Consider the following 27,667-nt stretch of genomic DNA (forward strand, 5'->3'; position numbering starts at 1 on the left):
TAAATAAGTCAGGGGAGAAAACACACCCTTGTGTAATGCCTCTCTTGATTTTCGTAAACTGACTTACTTCTCCATCTATTCTTACAGTGGCAGTTTGTTTCCAGTACAGATTTCTGATTAGGCGGAGGTCTTTTCAATCTAGATCTAGAGTTTCCTGTAATATTTCAAATAACTTATTGTGCTTCACTTTAGCAAATGCTTTTGTGTAGTCGATAAAACAAACAAGTCTTTTTGCACTTGAATAGCTCGTTCTGATAGTATCCTCAACATCAATAACATCAATATTGCATTTCTTGTACCTTTGTCTTTCACAAAACCACATTGTTCTTTACCTATTTCAGCTTGTATCTTGCTTTTAGCTCTTGTCATCAAAATTCTTAGAAGTATCTTGGTGATATGACTCATTAAACTTATGATCCTATGTAATTCACATTCTATTGCTCCAGGTTTCTTAGGAAGAGTGATAAATACTGATTTTTTCATCTCCTCTGGTACTATTCCAGTCTCATAAATGTCATTGATTAAATCAGTAAGTTTATCAATTCCATAATCTTCAAGGGCGATTATTTGTTATATTACTAATTCATCGGGACCCGCTGCCTTTCCTTTCTTCATCTTATTTATTGCATTACGAACTTCAGATTTTAAAATACTTGGACCTTCAATGTTTTTCTTAAATTCTGTTTTTTTTTTTGCCTAGTTTCAGATATGCGGATGACACTGTGTTAATTGCAAGTACAGAGGAAGATCTACAAAACTCAATTGATATAGTTGTTGAAGAAAGTGCAAAAATGGGTCTATCTATCAATTGCAAAAAAGACAGAATGTATGGTGATATCCAAAAAGAAGGACAATCCTATCTGCAGACTGAGAATAAATGGGGAAGACAAGTACAGAGCTTTTGCTACTTAGGAAGCTGGGTGACATCAGGTATGGCATGGACATCAAAAGAAGAATAGGGATGGCAAAAAACACCTTTACAAGAATGAAGAGTATACTGACCAATACTAAACTAGGCATGACAACCCGCCTCAGAGTATTGAAATGTTACGTTTATCCAGTTATGTTATATGACTCAGGATGTTGGACAACATCTAGTAACATGAGGAAATGAATTGAAGCAGCAGAGATGTGGTTTTTGAGGAGGATGCAAAGAATATCCTGGACGAAATGAATATCTAATGAAGATGTCATGAACAGAGCAAACACAAAAAGAGGAATAACATATGAGATCATGAAAAGGCAACGTAACTTCATTGGACATGTGATTAGGAAAGAGGAGTTAGAATGCATGGTAATTATGGGAAAGATTGAAGGGAAGAAAGCAAGAGGAAGGCAAAGACAAATGATGATGGAGACAACAGTCAGAGAAATGGGAATGAATACCAATGAATTGATCCACTTGACCTGAAACAGGAGTGTGTGGGCCTTGGCAGTCAAAGCTCAAACTGGGCACGGCACCTGATGATGATGAAGATAAATACAATTAACAGCTCTAAGACACTGGAAAATAAATTTTGATGGAGCCTAAATCCATCAGAATAATTACTTTTTGAAATCTCTTATAAAAGTTCAAAAATTATTTTCAGTTTCTATTTTGTTTATAATATTTCAGATGAAGTACACACTCCAATCTTCAGTTTTTACTCAGTAAAATGTTTAAAAAGTGACAAAAATATTGGTACTTTTTCATACCTTGTTTGAAATCTGAGACAGCCAGTATCTCCTCGAATTGATGTGCAATAACAACCAAAGTCAGGACAACAGAAGTTTTCACAGGGAGAAGGCTACACTTTCATAAGGAACATTTTTCCAGAATCAGCAGGAAAGCTACAGCTGCAAAATATGGGACTACATTCATTCTGCATTATTATACCTCACAGTAATTTTTATTCTCCAAAATCTATAATTATACTGGCATTTTTTTCTTCTGTTCTTGAATGCAAATATGAGCAAAGATCTTTTGACAGGGCAATAGACATTTTCCCTGGAGTTCAATTACTAAACTGCTGGAGATTAGGCTTGCTAATACAATAAAATCAATAATCACCTGTGTTAGGGATCATTTTGTAGTTATGATATTATGGATAGCATAATTATGGATTAACTAAAATGAGAACCAGTCCTCAGGAAATAAAAACTGTACACAATTTAACGGATAATTTGTGGCTAGTGAAACCAATCACTGGATGTGGAACATTCTGATTCTGTTCCTTTGAAACTACATAGAAGAACATCAATGGATATTCTTACTGTTAGCACATGGTTAAAGGTGTATCCCTGTCATTTAAGATATAGTTCAGTACAGACCTGTTTTGTCACTGAACATTCTTGTTAGTTGTATATTCACAGATAATACAATAACATTAACAACCTCATGTCCCATGATCTGTGCTGCTATGTATAATCTTTTTCCACTTAATCTATCCAAAGGATCAACTAAATACACTGATGGCTTTCTTCCTTTGCTGGTAGAACTTTCACTGAGAGTGTGTCATATGTAATATTGATTACCAATCCCATTTGTCTCCAAATCCATTACCACAGGACACTGTCTCATTGGACCTGTACAGTTACACAGGCTTCCAAACATCAGAGTGCATCCAATCCATATGTAACAATCAGACTGAAAATGAGATGGTTCCAATTGTTTGAAGACAGCTTGTTGCAGAATGATTATCTATTTCCACTCCTCCAAGATTCCTGAAGTTTTCTGTTTTATCTTCAACTTTGTGGAGATCAATCCTCAGAAGTCCTCATCCCAGCCTGAAAACTCATCTGGAGGCTCCTTGTGTTCACAACAGAAGCTGTCAAAGTAACTGTGATCTGTTGGTCCTTTCAACTTAGAGAGAAAACGTAAGGTTAAGGAGGAACAGCACTGAGTCTACAAAGGTTACATCCTAAAGGTGACTGCACACAATACTCAGATTAAATTATCAAAGAGTGCGAACAGTACTCTTTTTGTTAATTTGGATTCAAATCTGAATTTGGATTCAGATTTGGCTTGCCCACTGAAGGAGGAGGAAGTGGATAGTATATTTCTCATATACTATCTTGAGATTCATCTTCTTGCAGGCAGTTACAAAAAAATGAAGTACAATGGAAATTAGAAAAATTATACCTAAAGATTGACAAACAACCAATGTTCAAAAGACAAATCATGCAAATAATTTTGTAAGAAGTAAATAAATTATACTGAGAACATGAGTTGTGAGTCTGTAAGTTGTGGAGTCAGTTCACCATTGAAGTGAGTGAAGTGAAGTGAGTGAGTGAAGTTATCCACATTGTACAGTTGTAGGGTATTTTTGGATTCCCCTAAATATAGGGCCAATCTAATTGATGTGTTCAGGATTTTTTATGAATTTGATATAAAATAATATTGCAAGCTGCTGAACTAGTATTGCCAGTAATAGTGGGAAGTTAGAGGATTGGGAAGCTTTTAAAAACCAACAGAAGGCAACAAAAAGCCATGAAAAGGAAAAAGGTGGTAAACTGGCCAAAGGTAAGCTGGACAATAATATTAAGAGAATACCAAAAGTTTCTTCTGCTATACAAAGAGTCAAAACGAAGCAATGGTCGATATTGGAACACTGGAAAATTATGCTGGAGAGGTAGTAATGAGGAACAAGGAAATGGCAGATAAACTGAAGTATTTTGCATCAGTTTCACTGTGGAAGATACTAGCAGTATGCCGGAAGTTCAAGCATGTCAGGGGGCAGAAATGAATGCAGTTGCTATTACTTGGGAGAAGGTGCTTGGGAAGTTGAAAAGTCTGAAGGTAGATAAGTTACCACAACTAGATGGATTACATCTTCGGGTTCTGAAAGAGGTAGCTGAAGAGATTGTGGAGTCATTAGTATGATCTTTCAAGAATCAATAGATATTGCCATGGTTCTGGAGTACCGGAAAAATCGCAAATATCACTCCACTCTTCAAGAAGACAAGGATGCAGAAAAGAAGAAATTATTGGCCAGTTGGCCTGACCTCAGTGGCTGGGAAGATGTTGGAGTCGATTGTTAAAAATGAGGTTTCAGGTACTTCGAGGCACATAATAAAATAGCCCAATGTCAGCATAGTTTCCTCAAGGGAAAATCTGGCCTGACATATTTGCTGGAATTCTCTGAGGAAATAACAAGCAGAATAGACAAAGGAGAATCAGTGGATGTTGTGTGCTTGGATTTTCAGAAGGCCTTTGACAAAGTGCTGCACATGAGGCTGCTTAGCAAGCTAAAAGCTCATGATATTACAGGAAAGATACTATATGGATACATTGGCTGATTGGTGGGAGGCAAAGAGTGGGAATAAAGGGAGGCCTTTCTGATTGGCTGTTGGTGGCTAGAGGTTTCTCGCAGGAGTCGGTGTTGGGACCATTCCTTTTTACATTGAATGTCAACGATTTGGATGATGGAATTGATGGCTTTATGGCCAAGTTTTTGGATAATACAAAGAGAGGTAGAGGGACAGGTAGTGTTGAGGAAACAGGGAGGATGCGGAAAGACTTAGACAGATTTGGGGTAATGGGCAAAGGAGCGGCAGATGCAATACAGTGTCCGGAGGTGTATGGTGATGCACTTTGGTAGAAGGAATAACAATAGACTATTTTCTAAATGGGGGGAAATTCAAAGATCTGAGGTGCAAAGGGACAAGGGACTTGGAAGTCCTTGTACACTCTTACCTAAAGGTTAACTTGCCGATTGAGTTGGTGGCGAAGAAGGTAATAGCAATGTTAGCATTAATTTTGAGAGGAATAGGATATAAAAATAACAAGGATTTAATGTTTAGGCTTATAATGCACTGGTGAGGCCTCACTTGGAGTACTGTGGGCAGTTTTGGTCCCCTTGCCTAAGAAAGGATGTGCTGACATTGGAGATGGTTCAAAGGAGTTTCAAAAAATGTTCCAGGAATGCAAGGCTTAACAGATGAAGAGCATTTGATAGCTCTGGATCTGTACTCAATGGAATTTAGAAGAATAAATGGAGATTTCGATGAAACCTATAGATACTGAAAGGCCTAGATAGAATAGATGAGGAGAGGTTTTTTTTGGGGGGGGGAGGGGGGGAGTCTAGGACCAGAGGGCACGACCTCAGAATAGAGGGATGTCTATTTGAAAAGGAGGTGAGGAAGAATTTCTTGAGCCAGAGGGTGGTAAATCCATGGAATTCATTACCGCAGGGGGTATGGATGCTAGGTCTTTGGATGTATTTAAGGCAAAGGTTGAGAGGTTCTTGATTAGTCAGGGCTTGATAGATAGTGGGGAGAAGGCAGGAGAGTAGAGTTGAATCAGCCATGATGAAATGGTGGAGGACACTCGATGGGCTGAATGGTCTGACTCTGCTCCTGTGTCTTATGGTCTTATGAGCAGCCAATAGGTAGAATTCATTGATTAACATTATCTGGTGGTAAGATCAGAGTGAAGTTGAGGCATAGCAGTTTCATGCAAAGAGTAACTTACCACTTGACAGGGCAGTATAAGCAAAAATCCCCAACCCAGTTGGCAATTACCTCAAAGAGTTGTAACCTAAAAGGCTCAATTTTGAGACCTGGGACCGGGCTACACAACCCTTCTTTCACTGGTGAGGGCATGAGGGAATGATATCCAGGGGTGCAATATTTTCTCTGACTCTGCAGTGATTCCTACAAGTTTAGCTCCCTGTGACTTTTGGAATTTTTACAGAAGTGTGTTAAACAACGTGAAGCCTACTCCTGACTGAGCTCCATTCAGTAGCCATTATTACCTCCCTTTTAAGCAAAGATTTCATTTTCCGAGTTCGAAGACCCTCCCAGTCAAAGCCTTGGAACCACCTGGAAACAAAATGAAAACACAAGTGATTTATCATCATAGGAGATGAAGGTAATTTATTCTGTTTATAGCAACTATCAATTAAAGAGTGACAGCTCAAGTGCCCCTGGAGTATTGTACGTATTAACAAGCATGACAATGACTTCTTTCACTGAATATGAAAGCTAAAATGCTTTTATAAAGGACGGATGGAAAGTATTTAGATTTCACCTTGATCTTTCCTGCATATCATGTGTTAATGAGGCACCTCTCCTGAAAGATCTCCAGGTGCTTGGCGCCATGAATTATTTTGGACAGTGCCAGTGATTATGTTAGGTGGCAGAGAGGTCATGATCTTAATTACTTTGAAAAGGGCCACCACAGAATGGAAGTGAGATTAAAAGCAAACTTTCAGCTTTCACACTCATCCCTTTACCATCCTCTGCAGTGGGGCATCAACAAAGTAACATTATGTGACCTGCAATTTGCCAGTCTCCTACCATCTGAAAGGTCTTATTTATTCTCTCCCCCTCCCTCCCTCTCCCCCTCCCCATATATACTGAAGGGAGGAGAGGATAAGCCAAGTGACTACAAACTGGCTTAACAGTAATGACATTAAATTTGGGTTGGGATATGGTTACCATGCTTTTGTCATCCCTGGTTACAGAGGTGATGCCAGAGGATTAGAAGTCTACTAAAATGACACCATTGTTTAGAAGGAAGGAAAGGATAAGCCAACTGACTACAAGCTGGCTTAACATTGACCACAGGGAAATTATTTGAATAAGAGGCAATATGAATTTCATTTACAAGGACAGTCTCATGGATTTGACTGTAAATTGTTTTGTTTGGAAGATATAACAGAGAGTTAGTAATAGCAGTTCCTTTAGTGTAGGGAATGTGGTTTTCAGAAAGACTTTTGGCAAGGCCCCACATAGTAGGCTAGTCAAAATAGTAAAAATCAGCAAGGCAAATTAGGTCTGAAAAATCGACAAAATGTCAGGGAGCTGAGGGTTAATGTTAATGGGTGCTTTTGCATCTGGATGGCTGTTATTGATGGTGTTTCACAGGGTTCTGAATTTAGTCTCTTGCTTTTGTATAATCCATATTATACAGGAGAGAGAGCAGCGCACCGCGCGCGTGCGCAGCCCTCCGGTGAAAAATGATATCATATCTGTTAAATAGGGGCCGTGGACAATTCTGATTTGATGGAGAACGGACGTGAAAGCACAGAGGAACATCTGGAGAAATTTCTGAAACGCTCGTTCGCTGCTGTCGTTACTGCGTGGTCAGGAATCTTTCGGAGGGTAGACCTCAAAATCCCTGGTTTTGCCTGCTATTGGCGACCGAGGTCAAGGTCGAATCATTCGGACAGAGATGGCGCTCAGTACTCGGTGTCAGAGAGCTGATCAGAGCTCGAAGTTTTCGGATGACTCAGAGTCGGACTGTGGTCGGCATGGCAGGGAGAATTTTTCTTCCTTCTCCCATCTGCATGAGATGTGGGACATTTGAGAGACGTTGAACTTTCACTGTGCTCATGGACTTCTTCATCAAGTTATGGTATTGTTGCACTGTTGTAACTATACGTTATAATTATGTGGTTTTGTCAGTTTTTTCAGTCTTGGTCTGTCCTGTTTTGTGATATCACAACGGAGGAAATATTGTATCATTTCTTAATGCATGCATTACTAAATGACAATAAAAGAGGACTATGTGTCTTCATAATCTAAATCTAAATATATAATTATTTACACAAGTATAGGGGTATGTTAAAGAAGATAGTAGATGATATAAGCCTTAGCTGCATGGTTGAGAGTGGGAAGGAACGATTTAGTCTGCAGGAAGGTATAGCTAGTTGAGGGAAAAAAATTTAATCCAGATGAGTTGGTCTGCAACAAGGAAAGGAAAACAAAATAAATGGGAACATAGTGGGTAGTTTAGAAGAAAGATTTTCAACTGTACACTACATACCTTTAAAGGTTGCAAATGATTAAAACATACAGCATACTTTGCTTCATTGGCTGAGTTATACATTTTTGAGCAATTATGTTAGAACTGTATGCAACACTAGCTAGCCCACAATTTGAGAACTGTGTACATTTCTGTTCATTATATTACTGGAAAGATGTATTTGTATTGTGAAGGACATTGATAAGGGTGCGGCCAGCATTGGAATATTTTATCCAATTGTAAAATTGGATAAGCTGTCATTGTTTTCTTTGGAAGACAAGAGACTCAATGGATACTTCATTGAAGGATGAAAAGTTAGTTAGAATGATTTGGAAGGACCTATTTCCCTGACCAGTGCAGTCAGAAACCAGAGGCACGGACTTAAAATATTTGGTAGAAGACCTAGAAGGCAGATGAAAGCAACTGCTTTCACCCAAAAACGATACGGGTCTGGAACTCACAAACTTGAAAGGTAGTAGAGGCAACTCCCTCATCACATTTAGCTGTGTACTTGAGGAGATGTGACCTACAGCACCCTGTGTAGGTAGGTGGAATTTTAGTTGTTAGCTTGTTATCAATGCAAGCACAGAATAGGCCTAATGGCTATTTTCTGTTTTAGGTGGCCTCCTCTTATCGACCTTGTGGTAATAGGCTATAATCCAAATTGTCCACACTGGATTCTGTGCCTCACAATTCTTTTAGAACATTACTTTTCTCTTCATTCCTTCAACGTCTATCTGTTTCTCACTCATCTATTTATCTGGTTGCCCTTTAGAATAAGTACTTATTTCATCTCAAACACTTCCTGCAGGAAAAGTTCCACATTCTCACCCCCTCTTGGCCAAGAAGAGTTTCCCAAACTCATTATTGGATTTTTAAGAACTAAGTTATATTACCGACTACATTACAGGTAGTAGCACATTTTTGCACTTGTCCAGATGAGGATCATTTCTGCTGTGGTGACAAGGGCTTTGCTCCCATAACTACCGTCTGGCGGATAAATGGGCCAGTTGATCAGGATTCTGATTCCGTTCTTGATTACTAGCCACACGTAGCCAATGAGTGGGAAAGCTACCAAATATGGGAATTTGGCACACCAGCTGGACACAATGATCCCTCGAGAGACCTTACCATATGAAGCCAGGTCTCCGTTGACTGGAGTTGCAATATGCGCCCATGAAATCCATCCAAACAGAAGGAGTACTTTTGTGCCTTATTGCCTCTTCCAACATTGAATTATATATTGGCTAACCTCTAAGTCCATTGACATACCATTGCTTTTGAAACATATAATGATTTGCCTGATAAACATTTAAAATAATTCAGTTCACTGTGGAATAAGTTCCAGATTTTCATTACAGTGTGTGTGTGAAGTGAAGCTTCTCTGACACTAATGTTGAATTTTAAATTTATATGCCTCTGGCCTAGCTCCTTGATACCCCAACTCCTTAATTCCTACAGTAATATTATAGTTTGATTTTCCTCTCTGTAATGTAGATTGCCAGGTCACTTACTTCTGTTTCCGAATATCATTTATTCCATTCTTCTTGCTTCCCAGTCTCTCCATTGGATTAACCCTGCACAATTATTGAACAACCAGGTTGAAATATGACTACACAACAATAATGCTGCTTTTTTTTGATTCATTCGCCAAACACATACACATTGGGCAATATTTGAACAGGAATGCTACTCTCCATCAAAGAGAACAAGCTGGAAATCATCAACCATTCAGCTAGCATCTGGAAAGAGATAAGGATAACTCTGATGTTTGTGGCATTTGACCATATGAACATGTGTCACCCAGGCCAATGAAGATTTACACATTTACTGATGTCACCAGGAAATTTTCAGGAGGCAGATTTGAGGCTGCAAGTTGAGCAACAGATCTCAAAATTTACATCATTGAGAAAATCCAAAAAATCACACAAAGAAGGGTTGTTAGGATAAATTCACTGGGAGATCATGAGAGTGTAAAATAGTATGTTTTCAGGATGTATAGTGTATATATTTCTCTGATATTGAATGGAACTATTGAACTAAATGGAAATGAGGTGCTGGACAAAGTGATTGAGTCAGGTACAAAAGTATCATTTAAGAAGCACTTGGATAAGTACAAGGAAAAGAAGTGCCTGGAGGGATATGGGCTGAACCCAGGAAATTGGGATGAGCAAGGAGGACAACGTTGTCAGTATGGACTCACAGGGCCATAGGCTCTGTAGTCAAGCTGCATTGCTCTATGACTATGCTGCCATTCAGATGTAATATATCCATTCATGGATATATTACACCTGTCCCTTCATCCAAATCATTGATAATTTATCAATAGCTGAGGTTACGGCATCAATCCCTGCAGCTAATTGCCACTAATTGCAGCCTCCTATATTGACAGTGTTTATTCCTTCTCTCTCTCCTGTCTATTAACCAGTTCCAAACTACATTGATATACTGCCTCCAAAAACACACATAAAATTTTATTGAATTATTTTTTATGTGGCATTTTATCAAAGGCCTCTAAAATCCAAACATATTGTGTCAACTGCTTTTCCTTTATCTATTCTGGTAGTCCAGACTCTACCAGATTTGTCAAACTTCCTTTCACATCACATTTTCATGCTAACTCTGCCCAATCCTATTAGCATTTTCATTGTGATTTGTTGCCACTTCCTTAATAATAGATTCCAGGTTTTTCTACTGCTATGTGCCTAACTGCACTGTTCCTTCGTCTCCCTTGTTCCTAAAATAGTGAGGTTATACTTGTTACCTTCCACTCTAGAGTCTAAGGTGATAGGAAAGATGACCACCATAACCTCGACAGTCAACTCCTCTGCACATTAGGATGTGGGTCATCAGGTCCTTGAGATTTATTGCCTTTCATTTCCATTAACTCCCTCAAGTTCTTTATAAACTAAAGCTAATTAGGGAGGAGGAGGTTTCTGTGATATCACACCGGACGAATATTGTATCATTTCTTAATGCATGCATTACTAAATGACAATAAAAGAGGACTGCGTGTCCTCATAATCTAAACTAATCTAAACTAATTTCTTTGAGCTTCTCATTCATACAAGACCTCCTGTTCTCTGTTATTTCTTGCAGGTTTCCATGCCCTCTTCTATTAACTTCACTGTCATGTATTTTTTCTTGTACTTTAGTAAACATTCTTTTTAATCATTTATAGGAGCATTTACAGTCTGTTTTCACAGCTCTTCCAAGTCTACTCCTAATTTTATCTCTCATTTCTTTATCAAAGTTCTCATTTTTGAATTCTGAAAAAAATTCCAGTCCATTGCAACATTATTAATATGCTTCATTAATTTAATATTATCTTTAATTTTTCCTCAGTGGATACAGCAGAACCCACTTTCCCTAATAGTTTTATTTTGTCTGAATGGGGATATGTATAGCTTTAAGGAAGGTATTTTTTATTGTTTATTTCCTGTCATACTTTTTTTAAAATGTAATTTCTAAATCTGTCATGGCCAACTCATGCCTCATATTTTCAAAATTTCCTTTATTAAACCATATCACTTTCAATTTTTATATAAAATGCAATCATGTTATGATTACTATCCCCTCAGTGCTCTTCAACTCAAAGTTCAATCGTAAGACTCAGAAGTGTGATACCAAAGCTGACAAGGTGCTGGAGTCTATAGGCATAAACTTGGTGCCTTCACACATTGTGTCATTGTATCATTAAATAACATTTTCTTACTTGCACAGTCTCCTGATCAGTTCTGCTGGTCGTTTGGGGATCTGTTTTGGAAAATCCACTTTCTCCATTCCCTTCAAAATCATATTGTAAATTTCAATTGGATCAGGTCCAGTAAAAGGAGGACTGAGGAGACAGAAAGAAACATCCATGGATTTATTTAGTTTCGCAACATAGACAGAAACCTGGGATCCCCTTGATGATTAGTGACTGCAGGACCGTTCACAAGCAATAAAGTTGCATTAAAATCGTAAATGGAAGCTTTGCAAAGAACCAGAAATGGGAGAAAGGGTAAACAAGTGAGTTTTGGATCCAGCACCTTCACCAACATGCTAATCCTTCAAGAGATGAAATGGCATTATTGCCTCTCTGGTTGCCATGAAATGGAGGAATAATTGCCAGAGAAAGAGATAATTGCTGTAACAAAATCATGAATCAACTACAGACTACTTCCATTCATCTGTAATTATGACACTGAGATTTCAAATGCCTGTTACTTTAATTCTCCACCATAATCCCATTGTGACCTTCGACCTTGGCCTCCTACACTGTTCCAGTGATGAATATCATTGAACCGCATCTCACTTTCTGAAATCAACACCGAAATCAGTGTTTTCAGATTACCTGCCATTCCTGTCTAGTATCTCGCATTTCCAGGCTTCACAGTCTCTTTTTTTTTTAAACCACCTCAGGTTATTTCATATTTCTTTTCCTTTCTCTTATTTAAGTTCCATTCAGCCATAGCCTCCATTATTAACTAGCTTTAACCACTCTCTCTTGGCAGGCACTACAACCAATTGTGTCAGTCAATATCTCCTGATCTCGACCTTCTCTTTCCTTCTTCCTAACTTCCTTCCCTTCTATTTGCGACTTAAAACAAATCTGATTTCTATTTTCCCAATTCTGCCAAGAAAAAGTGTTAGGAAGAAAATCCCAATTTAAAAAAATAAGGAGGCAAATTTCAAAATGGATACAAGATACCCAGAAATGTGGTGGTATTGGCATTGGTCTGGTTTACTATTGTACCAAGATACAATGAAAAGTTTGTCATCGATTCAATGTTTCCTCTAATATGCAATGACTAGTTTGTGCAAAAACCTTGTACTGTGCAATTTTTTGCCCAGTGACAACAGCATGTGCCTACTGAATAATTCTTCAATAAAAACAACATAAATAAGCCAGTTCTAAAATCTGCAGACAAATCATCACAAACTCTATGTTGTCAACACCGTTCGCATCAGAAAGTGGAAAAGGAAATGTGATTGTGTATGATTGTGAAATAGATTTATGTCAATGAGGTAGAGGGCGACAACCTTTTGGGCGCAGTTTAAATTCCTTTTGCACTAGTAGCACACCTTAGAGGGAACATTCTGCTGATATAGATCAAAACATTACACAGTCTTAAATGGAGCTAGAATTAGGTAAATAAATAAAAGTGCTGACTGAAATGTAACAGCTACTGAATAAGTGCAATGCTGAATAACGATAAAGTACAAGGTACTAATGATGCAGAGTGTGAGGCAAGGACTCCATCTTATTGTACAAGAGGTCCATTCAAGAGCCTGATTTTGTGGTGGCCTGTGCTTTCAGGATTTAGTATCTTCTGCACGATGGGAGAGGGAGAAGAGGGTATGTGTAGGTTTAAAAAACATAGAAAACCTACAGCACAATAAGGCCCTTCGGCCCACAATGCAGTGTCGAACATGTACTTACTTTAGAAATTACCTCAGGTTACCCATAGTCCTCTATTTTTCTAAGCTCCATGTACCTATACAGGAGCCTCTTAAAAGACCCTATTGTATCTGCCTCCACCATCGTAGGCAGCAGCCCATTCCACGCACTCACCACTCTCTGTGTAAAAAATTTACCCCTGACATCTCCTCTGTATCTACTTCCAAGCACCTTCAAACTCTGCCCTCTCATGTTAGCCATTTCAGCCCTGGGAAAAAGCCTCTGACTATCCACATGATCAATGCCTCTCATCATCTTATACACCTCTGTCAGGTCACTTCTCATCCTCCGTCGCTCCAAGGAGAAAAGGCCAAGTTCACTCAAGCTATTCTCATAAGGCATGTTTGCCAATCTAGGCAACATCCTTGTAAATCTCCTCTGCACCCTTTCTATGGTTTCCACATCCTTCCTGTAGTGAGGTGACCAGAATTGAGCACAGTACTCCAAGTGGGATCTGATCAGGGTCCTCTACAGTTGCAACATTACTCTTGCCTCTTGAACTCAATCCCACGGTTGATGAAAACCAATGCACCGTATGCCTTCTTAACCACAGAGTCAACCTGCGCAGCAGCTTTGAGTGTCCTGTGGACTCGGTCCCAAGATCCCTCTGATCCTCCACACTGCCAAGAGTCTTACCATTAATACTATATTCTGTCATCATATTTGACCTACCAAAATGAACCACCTCACACTTATCTGGGTTGAACTCCATTTGCCACTTCTCAGCCCAGTTTTGCGTCCTATCGATGTCCCACTGTAACCTCTGACAGTCCTCCACACTATCCACAACACCCCAACCTTTGTGTCATCAGCAAATTTACTTATCCATCCCTCCACTTCCTCATCCAGGTCATTTATAAAAATCACAAAGAGAAGGGGTGCCAGAATAGATCCCTGAGGCACACCACTGGTCACCAACATCCATGCAGAATATGACCCATCTACAACTACTCTTTGCCTTTTGTGTGCAAGCCATTTCTGGATCCACAAAGCAGTGTCCCCTTGAATCCCATGCCTCCTTAATTTCTCAATAAGCCTTGCATGGGGTACCTTATCAAATGCCTTGCTGGTTGGTGGTGTCTTTAATTATGCTGGCTGCTTTACTGAGGCAGCGAGAAACATGGATGGGGTCCATAGAGCACAAAATTGCTCTATTCCAGGTTAAACCAAAATTTATTGCTCGATATTGATTTTGTTTTAGAACTGTGTGAATAAATTGCTGGAAGATCTACTCATTGTGGAGACTGAAAACACTGAGTTCTATCCCTGAGATTGCTCATTTATGGTCATGGCACCTTTGCTCCTTCATTGGCAGCCGTGCCTTCAGCTGCTCGTCGCCCAAGCTTTGCTCTTCCCTCCTTGCCCCTCCTGTCCCCTTTCCCTCCTTTTTTGTTGTTCCAGTTGGAGTGATGCATTAGGAAAAGAAAGGAGGTGCAGAGAATGGGCTCCTGGTTGACTTTCAATTGGAGAGGGCCCCATGCTGCAATACAAAAGGGAAGTCTGAGAGATGCCTTGAAGGAGGTTGTTAAGATTTCAAAAGGGTTTGATAGGGTGGATGTAGAGGTGTCCACATGTGGCCAAGAACAGAAATGGGGTCAATAAATAAAGTAGTCATTATTGAGCCCAACAGAGAACGGGGAAGAGTGAACTTAAAGAACACTCTCTTTCCTTTTTTTGTGGTAGCCCTGCTCTCCCCCAAATACATTATCTTAGACTTGGGATTGAATTCCATGTCACATTTTATTATTCACTTTACCAGTCCACTGGAAACTTTGGACAGGTTGAAATTTTCTCACTCACTATCAACCACTGCACTAAATTGGACACAATGAATGGCAAGAGACTTGGTACTGAGGCTTCTAGAACTCCCCTGAAAGCTTCCTCCCACTCACTAAAATTACAGCTGAGTGATTTATGTATATTGAAGGCTCTGTTGCTAAAGAACCATCTCTTGGATTGTTTGGCTTTCATTTGCAAAGAAAAAAATTATGAATCGTATTATATTTACATAATCTTTCCAATTCAATATTCTGCTAAAAGGAAAGCATTGTTGGACATTCCTAAATAGAACTACTTTGTTAGAAAGCTATCAGCTGAATGCCTTTAATGTTTTGAGAGATTTCAGCCTGGCTGCTGTGCAGTGTGTATGTGAGGTGGTACATCCCCACCATGGAACAGACTAAATTTAGACCATCCTTCACTCCATACACCTTCTCCCTGTGACTATGAAGGTTTCCTATGGATACTCCAAAGATAGAGACCATGGTACAGAACAGCACAGGGAACTTGTGCCCTTCAGCCCATGATGTTGTGCCAAACTAATTAAATGCTTAACCCAACTGATCCCTTCTGCCTACACAAACGTATCCTTCCACTCTCTGCATTCATGAGCCTCCTCAATGCCTCTGTTGCACTTGTCTTCACCACCACCCCTGCCAGCCAAATCCAGGCGTTCGCCACTCTGTGTTAAAAACTTGCCCTGAACACCTCTCCTTTGACCTTAACTTAAATGCATGCCCTCTGGTATTACACATTACGAAACCTTATCAATGGCTCTTATCTTCTTACAGACCTTGACCGGATCTCCCTTCAGTCTCTGTCATGCCAGGGAAAACATTCCTGGTTTGCCGAACATCTCTCTTCTTCGGTAGGTTAATTGGGCCCTGTGAATTGTCCCTGGCATGTAGATGAGAGGTAGAACCTGGGGGAGGGGGGAGTTGATGGGAATGTGGGGAGAATCAAACGGGAATAGGCCAGGATTGATGCAAATAGGTGTTTGATGGTCAGACTGGGATGAAGGGCTTGTTCTGGGCTGTGTAACTCCATGATTCTTGCAGGAGTACTGTATGGTTAGAAGTGGAATGCATATTCTTGAGTGTCAAAGAACAGTTTGGTCCCTTCCTATAACACAAGGCAGATATTTATGATATACTCAGACTTCAAGTCCCACAGAACAATCACTTAATTTTCTTTTCGAACATAAAACAGTGCAAGCCCTTTGGCCTGTGATGTTGTGCCAAAACTTTTCAATTTTCATTGAAATTGTAGTATGTAGCATATAAAAGCACAGTGCTATACAATCTAACTTCCTAAACATCCAAGGCTCAAGGGTAATATCAAAGAATGGGAAAAAGTAGACAGTTCCTTCAAATAACCTACACAGGCTCAGTGGGCTATATGGTCTCGTATCGCACAGAGTCATGAGCTAGCTTGTGTTAAATCACATTAAGTGGTCATTGTACTGTGTAAGCATGCCCCTTTTGGAGGACCTCAAGTGTGAATATGCCCTGTGATACAAACATACTGCTTCAATGCTTACATTCCAGTCAGAAGCTCATAGACCAGGATTCCAAGAGACCAATAATCTGCCCCAAAGTCATGTCCCTTATTCATGATGATCTCTGGAGCAACATACTCAGGGGTTCCACAGAATGTCCAGGTCTTCTTGCCCAGGCCAATACGCTTAGCAAAACCAAAATCGGCCTGAAAGAGAGAGGGGCAAAGGAACAGATATATAATGAGTGATTGGCTGGAATATACAAAGCTATTTCCAGTCCATGATGCAAACACGAGGAAATCTGCAGATGCTGGAATTTCAAGCAACACACATAAAAGTTGCTGGTGAACGCAGGAGGTCTTGTGTAAGAATGAAATTTATTTATTTATCTACACACATTCTTTTTCTCTCTCTCCTTTTTCTCCCTCTGTCCCTCTCACTATACCCCTTGCCCATCCTCTGGGTTCCCCCCCCACCCTTCTTTCTCCCTAGGCCTCCTGTCCCATGATCCTCTCATATCCCTTTTGCCAATCAACTGTCCAGCTCTTGGCTCCATCCCTCCCCCTCCTGTCTTCTCCTGTCATTTTGGATCTCCCCCCCCCCCTCCCACTTTCAAATCTCTTACTAGCTCTTCTTTCAGTTAGTCCTGACGAAGGGTCTTGGCCCGAAACGTCGACTGTACCTCTTCCTAGAGATGCTGCTTGACCTGCTGCATTCACCAGCAACTTTTATGTGTGTTGCTTCCAGTCCATGATGGCTTGCTTTAGTGTATGGTGCCTCACAAGTGTTCAGGGTCGGGAATGAAGATCCACCCCAGCTCTTGTTTTTCCCTGCAGTAACACCAGGACATTCGTGGAACTAAAAATCTTCCTACAAACTATACAGTACGTACAAGCCTTGGGTTGTTTCGGACCTTATAAACATCCTTTGTTATTGGTCGAAGAGTTCCTCGAGGAGCTTTGGACTGATGATTCATTCATTTATAGCTAATCAAAAACACCTTGATTTACTAATCCTTTGAAATTTCAATAAATTTAAACCCATTAATTCATTCCTTAACCTCTATTAACTCCAGAATAAATTAAGTTGGTTGTTCATTCCAATATTTGCTATTCATGTAATAGCTTTTACATTCTCTTCACTGAGTAAAAGTGATGATAATTCATTTGTGTGCCTAGGAAGGGGTTGTGAAATGTGTCAGAGCTGGGTCATTCTCTAAGTTCAACATGGAGAAAAGCAAAATACAAACTGATTCATGAGAAGGAATTTGTTAACATCCTAATGTTAATATCTGCCCAATAGAAATCAATAAATTAATAGATGCTGGAAACCTCAGATAAGAGCTTCTTGCCACCAATTTGATGAAGGGCTCTGAACCAAAAACACTAACTGTTTTTCTTTCCACAAGTGCCGCTTGACCTGCTGATAGTTTCCAGCATTTTTAGTTCGGTTGTCAGCATAATCCTTCCTATATCAACATCATGTCCACCTAATGGGTCAAATGAGGCCAAGCGCCAACTAGAACAGCACCTCTTATTCTGCTATCCTGTTTGAGTAGTGTACAGCACAATGATATGGACATTGAATATTCCAATTTCAGGAAACCCATTCTCCTGTGATCCCTTCCCAATCCCACCAACTCACACAGATTCACCCTGCTTGAATTTATTTTTTGCACCCCTCCCCAACATTCTGCCCATTAACTAGACATATCCTTCTCCCATCTTGTTCCATTTGCCATTATCCCTCTCTTATCTGTTTCCACCAATCATCTACCAGCCTCTAGCTCTACATTCTAGTGGCTCCTCCTGGCTCCATCTGCCTATATTTTTTCTTACGCTGTGTCTTGTCAGCACTCTCAACCGCCCCAACCCCTTCACCTTCCCCATCTGCCATCATCTGGTTTCACCTATCACCTACTAGCCCCTGTCTCACCAGTCCTTCCGGAAGATACTGGTTATCTTCGCTCTGGACTCTCAGTCCTGATGTAGAATATCCATCAGAAATCTTGACCACCCCTTTACCGCCACAGATACTGATTGACCCACTGAGTTCTTCCAGCAGTTTGCTTCTTGCTAATGTACAACACAATATCAAAATTGTGTAGAATGATATAGAACAGAAAGCCATTCATCTTTGTGTCAATGCTATCTCTTTGAAAAAGCTGTATAACTAATCGCACTCTTTCGCTACAGTACTACAACTGTTCCCTTTATGAATGTTTATCTACTTCGCTTTCTGAGAGTTCAAATGGAATCTGCTTCCACTTCCTACTCAGGTCAGAGTATTCCAAATCGTAATAACTAACTGCATTAAAAAACTTTGTTTTCTCCTCTCTCCTCAGGTCTTTCTGCCAATGATTTTAAATGTGTGTTGCTGAGTTATTGCACCCCCCCCCCCCACCTCTGGCAAATAGATTCTTTTTTATTTACCAAGAAACAAAGGCATTCTAGAGATTAAAGGAGAATTTTTGCACATTCTGCAGTTTGAAAATGCACTCTCTGCATTTTTTTCACGATGAGAGGTTTTGTGTTTCTCTCATAACGATGTTAAGGATTTTCATTAAAAACAAAGTCTCTGGTCAGTTCACTGCCTACACAGCTTGATAGTAGGAAGCATTGTTTGACTGCTTTGGAATAAATGGCTCTTCAAACCATGGGGTGAATCCAGTATTAAACCTCAAACCGCTGTGCATTTAGTACTGCATATGGGGGTTGGAACATCAGTAAGTCACTGCAGCTGGGTTCTGGTCAGACCCCAGAGGACAGCAGAAGAAGAGTCCCTAGAAAAGACATCCCAGTTGAGTTTGACACTATAAAAAGCAGAAACCCAACAGGAGACAATATATGCAAATCACATGAAAGTTTCATTTAATTTGCTTTCTTCATCCTTTTCAGATGTCCTAAACTGTTTCATAAGCGACAGAAGTATGATCACTGTTGCAGTTACCCCACAAGAGAAATGTGTTCATGGGAAGTTCATCTGTTTTAGAAATTTGGGCAATTGTAACTTGTGACCAGAAGATAGGCAGTAACTCCCATTTTTGTCTACAGAATAGCACCACACTGCCTTTAATCTCTGTTTGAGAGGGCAGAATGACAAATGCATAACAACCCAGACAATAAATGCTACCTTAATAGTTCAACATTTTAGTACCATCCAGAAATATTGTCCTTGAAAAGTAAAGCATTTCTGGGCAAACTTTAAGGGGAATCTACAGTATAAAAACACACGAAGCACAAAGGAACAGAAGGATGTGTTGACTGGTTGTGAAGGTCCACATGTATCATAAACATAAACATATGCAACTTGAAATGAGTGACCTGCTAAACTATTTTGTTAAGACATATATCCGTAATACTAGCTCCAAATTCCAGAGAAATCCCCCCAACACCACCACTGCCTCCTGCTTCAGCCAAGGTAAGGTGCCCCAGGGCTGGTGGAATGCTCCTCCTCCACTCCTCAATACCAGCCATAACCAGGGCAATCACTTGCCCCCTCACATGCCAGTGAAAGTTATGCGTCAGTAAGACTTTTGTCCAGTGACTGAGGGAAGTTGTTTCTGTCAGTGTACGGACATGAGTACAAAACTGAGGTGCAAGCTTTCCCCGGAGCAGCACATACCATCTTCACATATCCATCTGCGTCCAGCAGTAAGTTCTCAGGCTTGAGGTCCCTGTAGACGATTCCTCTGTTGTGCAAGTAATCAAAAGCCTCTATCACACATCCAACACAAAACTTGGCTGTTTGTTCATCAAAGAAACACCTGCAAACAGAAGCACAGATTGAGCACCCCTGAAGGAAAGGGGATCTTTTTTCTCCCTTCCGTCTGATGTGTTCCTTTTGGAGGCTACAACCTATTAAAGCATTGCATAAATACATTGCTGTGGTCAGGCAGCTGCCATTGTTTCCCTTTCCATAGACGCTGCCTGACCTACTCAATATTCCCAGCACTTTCTACTTCTATTTTATTCAAGGCCAATAGACGAGGTCAGGTTGTCAGATCCATAGTAAGACAATGACTATTCAATCAGGGAACATAAAAATGACATACACTCACATGTCACGTAGGACACTCCACAGCTCTCCTCCCAGACACACCTCCAGAAGCAGGTACACATACTTGGAATCTCGAAAAGTTCGGTACAATCTACAAGTGAGAATAAGATAATCTTTAGATATTTTCACCTTTTATTTTTGAGGGGTTTGCAACAGGACCTATTCTTTACTCCATGAGTTAAACTATTAGTTTTACTTCTTGATGAGTGGTTAGAAATGGCTAACGATTCCATCAGGGCAGTCCCTTAGATTTGAAACTGGGAGTGCTACATTCTGCCTTCTCCTTGGCTCTTGTGGAGCTTGGGTTTCAAACTGAGAAACAAGCTCAGGAAATTAAATTGTCAGAACAAGCAATCTGTCGGACCTGTCAGTGGGTCCTGATGCAGGTTTTCAAACCAAAGCTTTGATAATTCCTTTCCTCCCACAGATGCCATTTCAACTGTTGAATTCCTCTTGCAGATTGCTTGTTTCTACAGACATCATAAAGATGCTGAGGGGAAGCTGTTGGGAACAATGAATATAGAAATTGAAAATTCCCACTCACCAGATGGGAATAACATTGTGCATGAGATGGAGCCGGCAAGGAAAATTCTTTGTCAAAACCATAACTAAGTAGAAAAACAGCAGCTAAGAAGGATCACAATATGCTTTACACAACTAAGTGTGTAAATAGTCAGTGGCCACTTTATTAGGTACACCTTTACACCTGCTTGTTAATGCAAATATCTAATCAGCCAATCATGTGGCACACAACTCAATGCATAAAAGCATGCGGACATGATCAAGAGCTTCAGTTGCTGTTCAGACCAAACATCAGAATGGGGAAGAAATGAGATCTAAGTGACCCTGACTGGAGAATGATAGTTGATGCCAGACAGGGTTGTTTGAGTATCTCAGAAATTGCTGATCTTCTGAGATTTTCCTGTCTCTAGAGTTTACAGAGATTGGTGCAACAGACAAAAAAAATCCAGTGAGCGGCAGTTATGGCGGTGAAAACACTTTGTTAATGGAAGAGGTTAGAAGAGAATGGCCAGACTGGTTCAAGCTGACAGGAAGGCAACAGTAACTCAAATAACCGTGCGCCACAACAGTGGTGTGTCGAAGAGCACCTCTGAACTGACAATACATCGAAATTTGATGTGGATGGGCTACAGCAGCAGAAGATAACAAACATACATTCAGTTGTCATTTTATTAGATACCTCATGTACCAAATAAAGTGGCCATTGAGTGTATATCTCACGGTTGTGCCTTCAACTGCAAAGGTTCCAGGATCTGTAATTACTTTGCTAAACCTCTCCACACCTCTTTTTTTCTTTTTGCTTTTAATACCTCCTACTTTCACTATGTATTCAGCCATTTTCTCTAATAAATGACTCTGTAGCCTTTGGCACGTCTGGCAGCATTTGTGAAGAAAATATTCACTATTTCAGATTTAGAAATATGAGTTCCATTAAATGGTTACTAACCTGAAACTAACATTGTTACTTCCTCCACAGATACTGCCTGTCCTACTGAAATTTTCGTGCACTATCTATTTTTGTTTTGGATTTCTAGCATCTGCAGTTTTTTTCTTTATACATCTTGACTTATTATAGGTTGTTTCACCTTGCTAAAGGTGATAAATGTATGGAGGTTGTTGTTCGCTTCTTTTTGTGAGAATAGTACTCTCATCTCCGAACATCATCTGCTTTGCTTTCTGTTTATCCAATCTCTCCTGTCCCTCGTGAGATTAATTATTTTCTGGGCTATTCAGTTTTAATCAAAAGGAAAATTATCAATTGAAACAAAACCGCAAATTTGTTTTATATCACAATGCAATGGTTGAATTAAGATAAAGAATGGAGAAAAGAGAAGGGCAATTTAGCCAAAAGGTATAACTTGTAATGAAGTCTTAGTAAATTTTAGAGGTTTATTAGAGTAATCTCGCAGAGAATTTGTTCTAATTTCCACCTCTGCCTGAGTGAGTTAATCATGGTTTTTATTCGAGCTCCTTTGATTCCCAAGTGCCTGCTGCATTTCCCAATTAAGACTGAAATATGAGTTGGTCTATGTGCTGCATTTCTTGGCTTGACCATGTAAATGGTCATTAGTGTTTTGCTCTTTATGCTGCCCCATGTTCAATGTTTTTGATCTGAAGTGGAAGGTTATGAAGGAGAAATTGTATTGTGGAGATGATGAAGTACAAAAAAAACAAGAAAGATCATGATGAAACATACAATATTAATCAAAACAGACTCTGAGAGGTTGTTTATAATAATTAGTTTCATTTATTAACAGCAGAAACATAACAGATCTACTTTGAACTTTGCCAAGGAAGTGATATTATACTAGATTGAAATTTCCTATTCTATAAACTAAGCTTGTTAAAGATGTGCTATTACAGTACAGAATAATGACATTAATTACTTTTGTATAGTTGATTTAGATTGTGTTTATTTATGCAAAGGATCTTAAGCCTTTGAGTTTTATTATTATCTGACGATGGCAGTTTGCTAGATAGTGACACCTGTGTCAATTCTTGAGCTCATTCAAGTACGTTAAGAATTTGTAAATTCTGTATTTACAACTATAGCCATGTAACAGAAGTACACTAAAGCTCTGCATAAGTGGCGGAGGGAATTAATCATCTCTCAAACACCCCAGCCAGCCACTCTGTCAACCACCATCTGGCCCATCTGTAGAAGTCTGTGGTTCTCACATTGGCTTCATCAGTCACTTCAGAACCCACAGAATCGAAGTTGAAGCAAATTATTCTTGAGTTCAAGGAACTTATGAAGAAGAATAAATCTTTAAGTTACTGCGAAAATTCCTTTGCACTAGATTTCATGATGAAATGGTGATCATAACAAAAGCACGTCAGAAATATACTTCATCAGGAATTTGAGGAGATTTGGTATTTCATTAGAAACTTTAGCAAAATGTTTACAGAAATGTTCTGGTATGGAGATGTTCAGGATTGTAAGAAGCTTTAGAGATTTGTAGACTCAGCCAGCTTCATCATGGGCACTATCCTCCCCACTACTGAGGACACATTCCAAAACTGGTCCCTCAGGAAGGCGGCATCTTTCCTGAGGATGGTAAGGAGCCTCATCAACCATGCCATGCCCTTTCCTTATTACTACTTTCAGGCAGGAGATACAGGATCTTGAAGATCCAATCTCAACATTTTAGGAACAGTATCTTCCCCTCTGCCATCAGATTTCTGAATGGTTCATGAACCTACGAACATTACATCACTATTTCTCTTTTGTACTATTTAATTACTTATTTTTATTGCGACATAGTAATTTGTAATGCCTTCACTCTATTGCTGCCACAAAATAACAAATTTCACCACTTATATCAATGGCAATAAACTTGATTCTGATTCTGTTAGCAAAATCATTTCAGATTTACTTCCAGGATTTTCTGCAAGAATTCTGTAAGTCTTTTTCCATTTTCCTGCATTGTATTGGCAAAAGCTAAATACCTGCAAACGCCAAGCCCAACCTCGGTTAGACCACTGGAATGACACAGTGAAAAGGAACAAAGAGGATGACAGAATCAGAGTTTGATCAGAGATGACAGAGCACCCTGAAGGACTATAGAGAAGAGAAGGTTGATTCAAAGATGTAATAAATGTGAGCAAAGGAACCAGGTCTGAACTGCTGCTCTTCAAGATGATGGTGAATGTCATTTCCATGATGTTCAGTCACCTTATCCCAAATGAGAGCTGAAAATATTCTTCTGCTATTCCAAACCCTCATACATCCTAATTCTGAAATTACTGTATTGCTTGCAACCCTATTAACTTCCACTAATGTGCAGGTTGGAGTTTTCAGGTACAAGTCCCATTCCAAAGTCTTGAGTACAACATTTTGCACACTTATTCCAGAGCCATGTCGAGGGTGCGTTGTACTGCCAGAGATGTCAGAGATGTAGTCTTTCAGGTGAAACATCAGGAACTATCTTCCGATTTAGATGAGAGGTTCTATGTTTGCAATTACCCCCGCCCCCGCCCAAATTAAAGCCAATATTTATCCCTCAACCAACAGAAGATCAGATTAATAAAGGAGGAAGTGGAAACAAGAGTAGACCATTCATCCCTCAAGCCTACCCACCACTGAATAACATTATGGCAGGATCTTTTATATCAGCTTTCCTACACTAAACTTATGCCCCATGCTGCAATTAATTTCTAAAGATGTGTTGACCACTGTCTCTTGGGTAGAGAACTTCAAAGATTCTCTGACCTCGAGTGAAAAACTTTCCTCTTAACTCTATCCTGTGTGGCTCACTTTCAACTTTGAGAATGTGACTCTTGGTTCTAGAATTTCAGGTGTGAGGTGTGTGGGATATGAACTTTGCATCTACCCATTTAAGTCCTTTATGAATCTTATATATTGCAATGAGATCTTCTGAATTCAAGATGGTACAGGAGACCTTGTCTGCTGATTTCAACTAATATGACAAACCTGCCAACTCTGACACAATCCTTTGCTGTACTCTGTACCTTGACTTATCTAAGTGTCTCCTTCATGTGAGTTTGAAAATTGTCTGTCACTTTTCCTACTGTCATTAAAAGTAATACATTTATTAGCTATTATCTTGAGGAGTGTAGATAGGGGCTTTTTCCACTGAGGTTGGGTGAGACTAGAACTAGAGGTCATGGGTTATGGGTGAAAGGTGAAATGTTTATGGGGAATCTGAAGGGGAACTTCTTCACTCAGGGGCTGGTGAGAGGGTGGAATGAGTTGCCAGTGGAAACGGTGGATGTGGGTTCGATCTCAACATTTAAGAGAAATGGGAGGGATATGGACAGCTATGGTCTGGGTGCAGGTTGGTGTGACTATGCAGAATAATGGTTCTACACAGACTAGATGGGCTGAATGGATTGTTTCTGTGCTGTAATGTTCTTTGACATTATGATGAGTTGCAATATTTTGAAGCAATGGTAGATGCTTTGGAAATGCCTACTCATTCTTTCTTTAATTTGATTTAGAAAACCTCAGTTTATTTTTATCCTATCCATCTGTGGATGTTATACAATCTGTGTATCAGTAGTATACAAAATAAAATAAATCATTATAAAACAGTGCTTGTCTTTCCATAATCATTGGTATTTATGACATACTTTGCAGCATTATCTATTATTTTTAAATTATTCTAACATTTTCTTTGATAAAAGACTCCTGTGTGTTCATAGATGGGCAGCCGGAGCAGAAGGGTTTATTATCTTTCTTACATAACCCGCTGCAAGTCACCGATCTGACATAACAATTCATTTCAATCATAAATGTTTAGATTTTCTGCTGACATCTGAAAATGACACGTGCTTCAGAATTGGTCAAAGCATTGACAAGCTGAAGGCATAAAACAGCAGGAGTGCTGGGCACATAAATGCCAGAAGCCATAGGGGCATGTTAGAGGAGAGATCGGGGAGCCAGATTTATCAAATTCAGTCCAGACATTAGTGAATGTAATGGAAGAGAGCTCAGTGTTGATAATCTGCCATGCATCCACTTCCTAGTTTAGAAAACGAAAGAGGCGGGGGAACACTTTAGTGAGAGGAAATAAATTCCTTGATATATTGTTGCAAAACAAATCATCAAATAAAATCACTTATTCACACACGTCTGATTACCACTTTAGCAAAACTATAATCATGGTCAAAACTGAATAAGACTGGACTTCAGTTGTTAATTCAATAACCAAAGCTGGAAGTCAGTGCATAGTGAAATAGATTTGCACAAATTTGTACAGACACCTGCACACATATAACTCCATACATATTTATACATGCACAATCACACTACATGCAAATTTTAAAAGGTTCAAAAGAAAAACACATACACAGTTACATACAGTACTTGCATGGACACCAACATGCATTTACATACTCAATTATGTACACTTACACAATTACATTGTGAAGTACACAAGCATACAAACTTGTATAAACACCTAGATAAACATGTGCACCCAAGTACACAAGCATTTAACCAAAACGTAACATTTACATGGGTAAATATAATTTTGCACATATCAATGCACTCAAACTCAGGCCAACATTCCTAATCTAACACTGAACACCAGAGTGTGTGTGCGCACGTACACACACACGCACGCACACACGCACCCACACACGCACATCTCTCACATTCACTTGAAAATGGTTAGAAAAAGTGCACACTCTCAGTTACACTTTATTAGGTAAACCTGTTAGTCAATGCAAATATCTTATCAGCCAATCATGTAGCAGAACTCAACGCATAAAAGCACGCAGATATGGTCAAGAGGTTTAGTTATGGTTCAGACCAAACATCAGAATGGGGAAGAAATGCAAAAACCAAAAACATCCGGTGAGTGGTAGTTCTGAGGGGGAAAAAAAACTCCTTGTAAATGAGAGAGTTCAGAGAACAATGGCCAAACTGGTTTAAACTGACAGGAAGGCGACAGTATTTCAAATAGCCATGCGTTACTACAGTAGTGTGCAGAGCAGCATCCTGAACACCCAACAGTTCGAACCTTGAAGTGGATGGGCTACAGCAGCAGAGGACCACACCAGCTACCTAACAAAATGGCAACTGAGTTTATGGCCTACACATAATTACATAAGCATTTACACAGTTACATGCATGCTCACAAGTACATATAAATTTACGCACATTGATAGACTCCCACACATGCCTATCTTCCCAATCTGACACAGTACACCAATTTTCACACACACGCGCACGCACACACAAAGCACACGCGCATACGTGTAAACACTTGAATCAGGAAACAATCAGTCTTAAGGATGATTGGAAAGTGCACACATCTGGTTTCAAACCCTAAATGTCTTCTAGAGAATGAAGCATCACTCACCTTACAATGAACTGGGATTTGGTCTGAAGTAGAATGTTCTTCTCCGAGTAGACGTGCTCTTGTTGCTGAGTATCCACAACGTGTTTCTTTTTGATACATTTCAGGGCAAAGGTGACAACTTCATCCTTCAGTTTCACCTGGAAAGGCAACAAATTGTACAGCACATTTCAGATACAGTTGCCATAATAGACATAAAAACAGGACTGATAATCTTATCCTCTTTGCTCACTGTCAGTATGATGTATTGTAAAATGTACTCAGTAGTCACTTTATTAGGTAACCCCTGTACCTAATAAAGTGGCCTCTGA

General features: G+C 39.6%; 1 protein-coding gene across 1 annotated transcript in view; it reads right to left on the reverse strand.

The window, feature by feature from the left end:
• Nucleotides 1-2,189: 2,189 nt before the first annotated feature.
• Nucleotides 2,190-27,667, reverse strand: part of LOC140211845 (cGMP-dependent protein kinase 2) — a 52,735-nt gene continuing 27,257 nt past the window's right edge. The window contains exons 11-18 of the mRNA XM_072282019.1: nucleotides 27,360-27,496; nucleotides 20,510-20,599; nucleotides 20,074-20,215; nucleotides 16,492-16,655; nucleotides 11,445-11,567; nucleotides 9,244-9,306; nucleotides 5,736-5,802; nucleotides 2,190-2,842 (exon numbers count right to left, since the gene is read on the reverse strand). Of these exons, the coding sequence (XP_072138120.1) occupies nucleotides 2,747-2,842; nucleotides 5,736-5,802; nucleotides 9,244-9,306; nucleotides 11,445-11,567; nucleotides 16,492-16,655; nucleotides 20,074-20,215; nucleotides 20,510-20,599; nucleotides 27,360-27,496 (882 nt within the window). The 3' untranslated portion in view covers nucleotides 2,190-2,746. The remainder of the gene's footprint in view (nucleotides 2,843-5,735; nucleotides 5,803-9,243; nucleotides 9,307-11,444; nucleotides 11,568-16,491; nucleotides 16,656-20,073; nucleotides 20,216-20,509; nucleotides 20,600-27,359; nucleotides 27,497-27,667) is intronic.

Source organism: Mobula birostris, chromosome 18 (genome assembly GCF_030028105.1).
Source record: "Mobula birostris isolate sMobBir1 chromosome 18, sMobBir1.hap1, whole genome shotgun sequence".
Taxonomy (NCBI): domain Eukaryota; kingdom Metazoa; phylum Chordata; class Chondrichthyes; order Myliobatiformes; family Myliobatidae; genus Mobula; species Mobula birostris.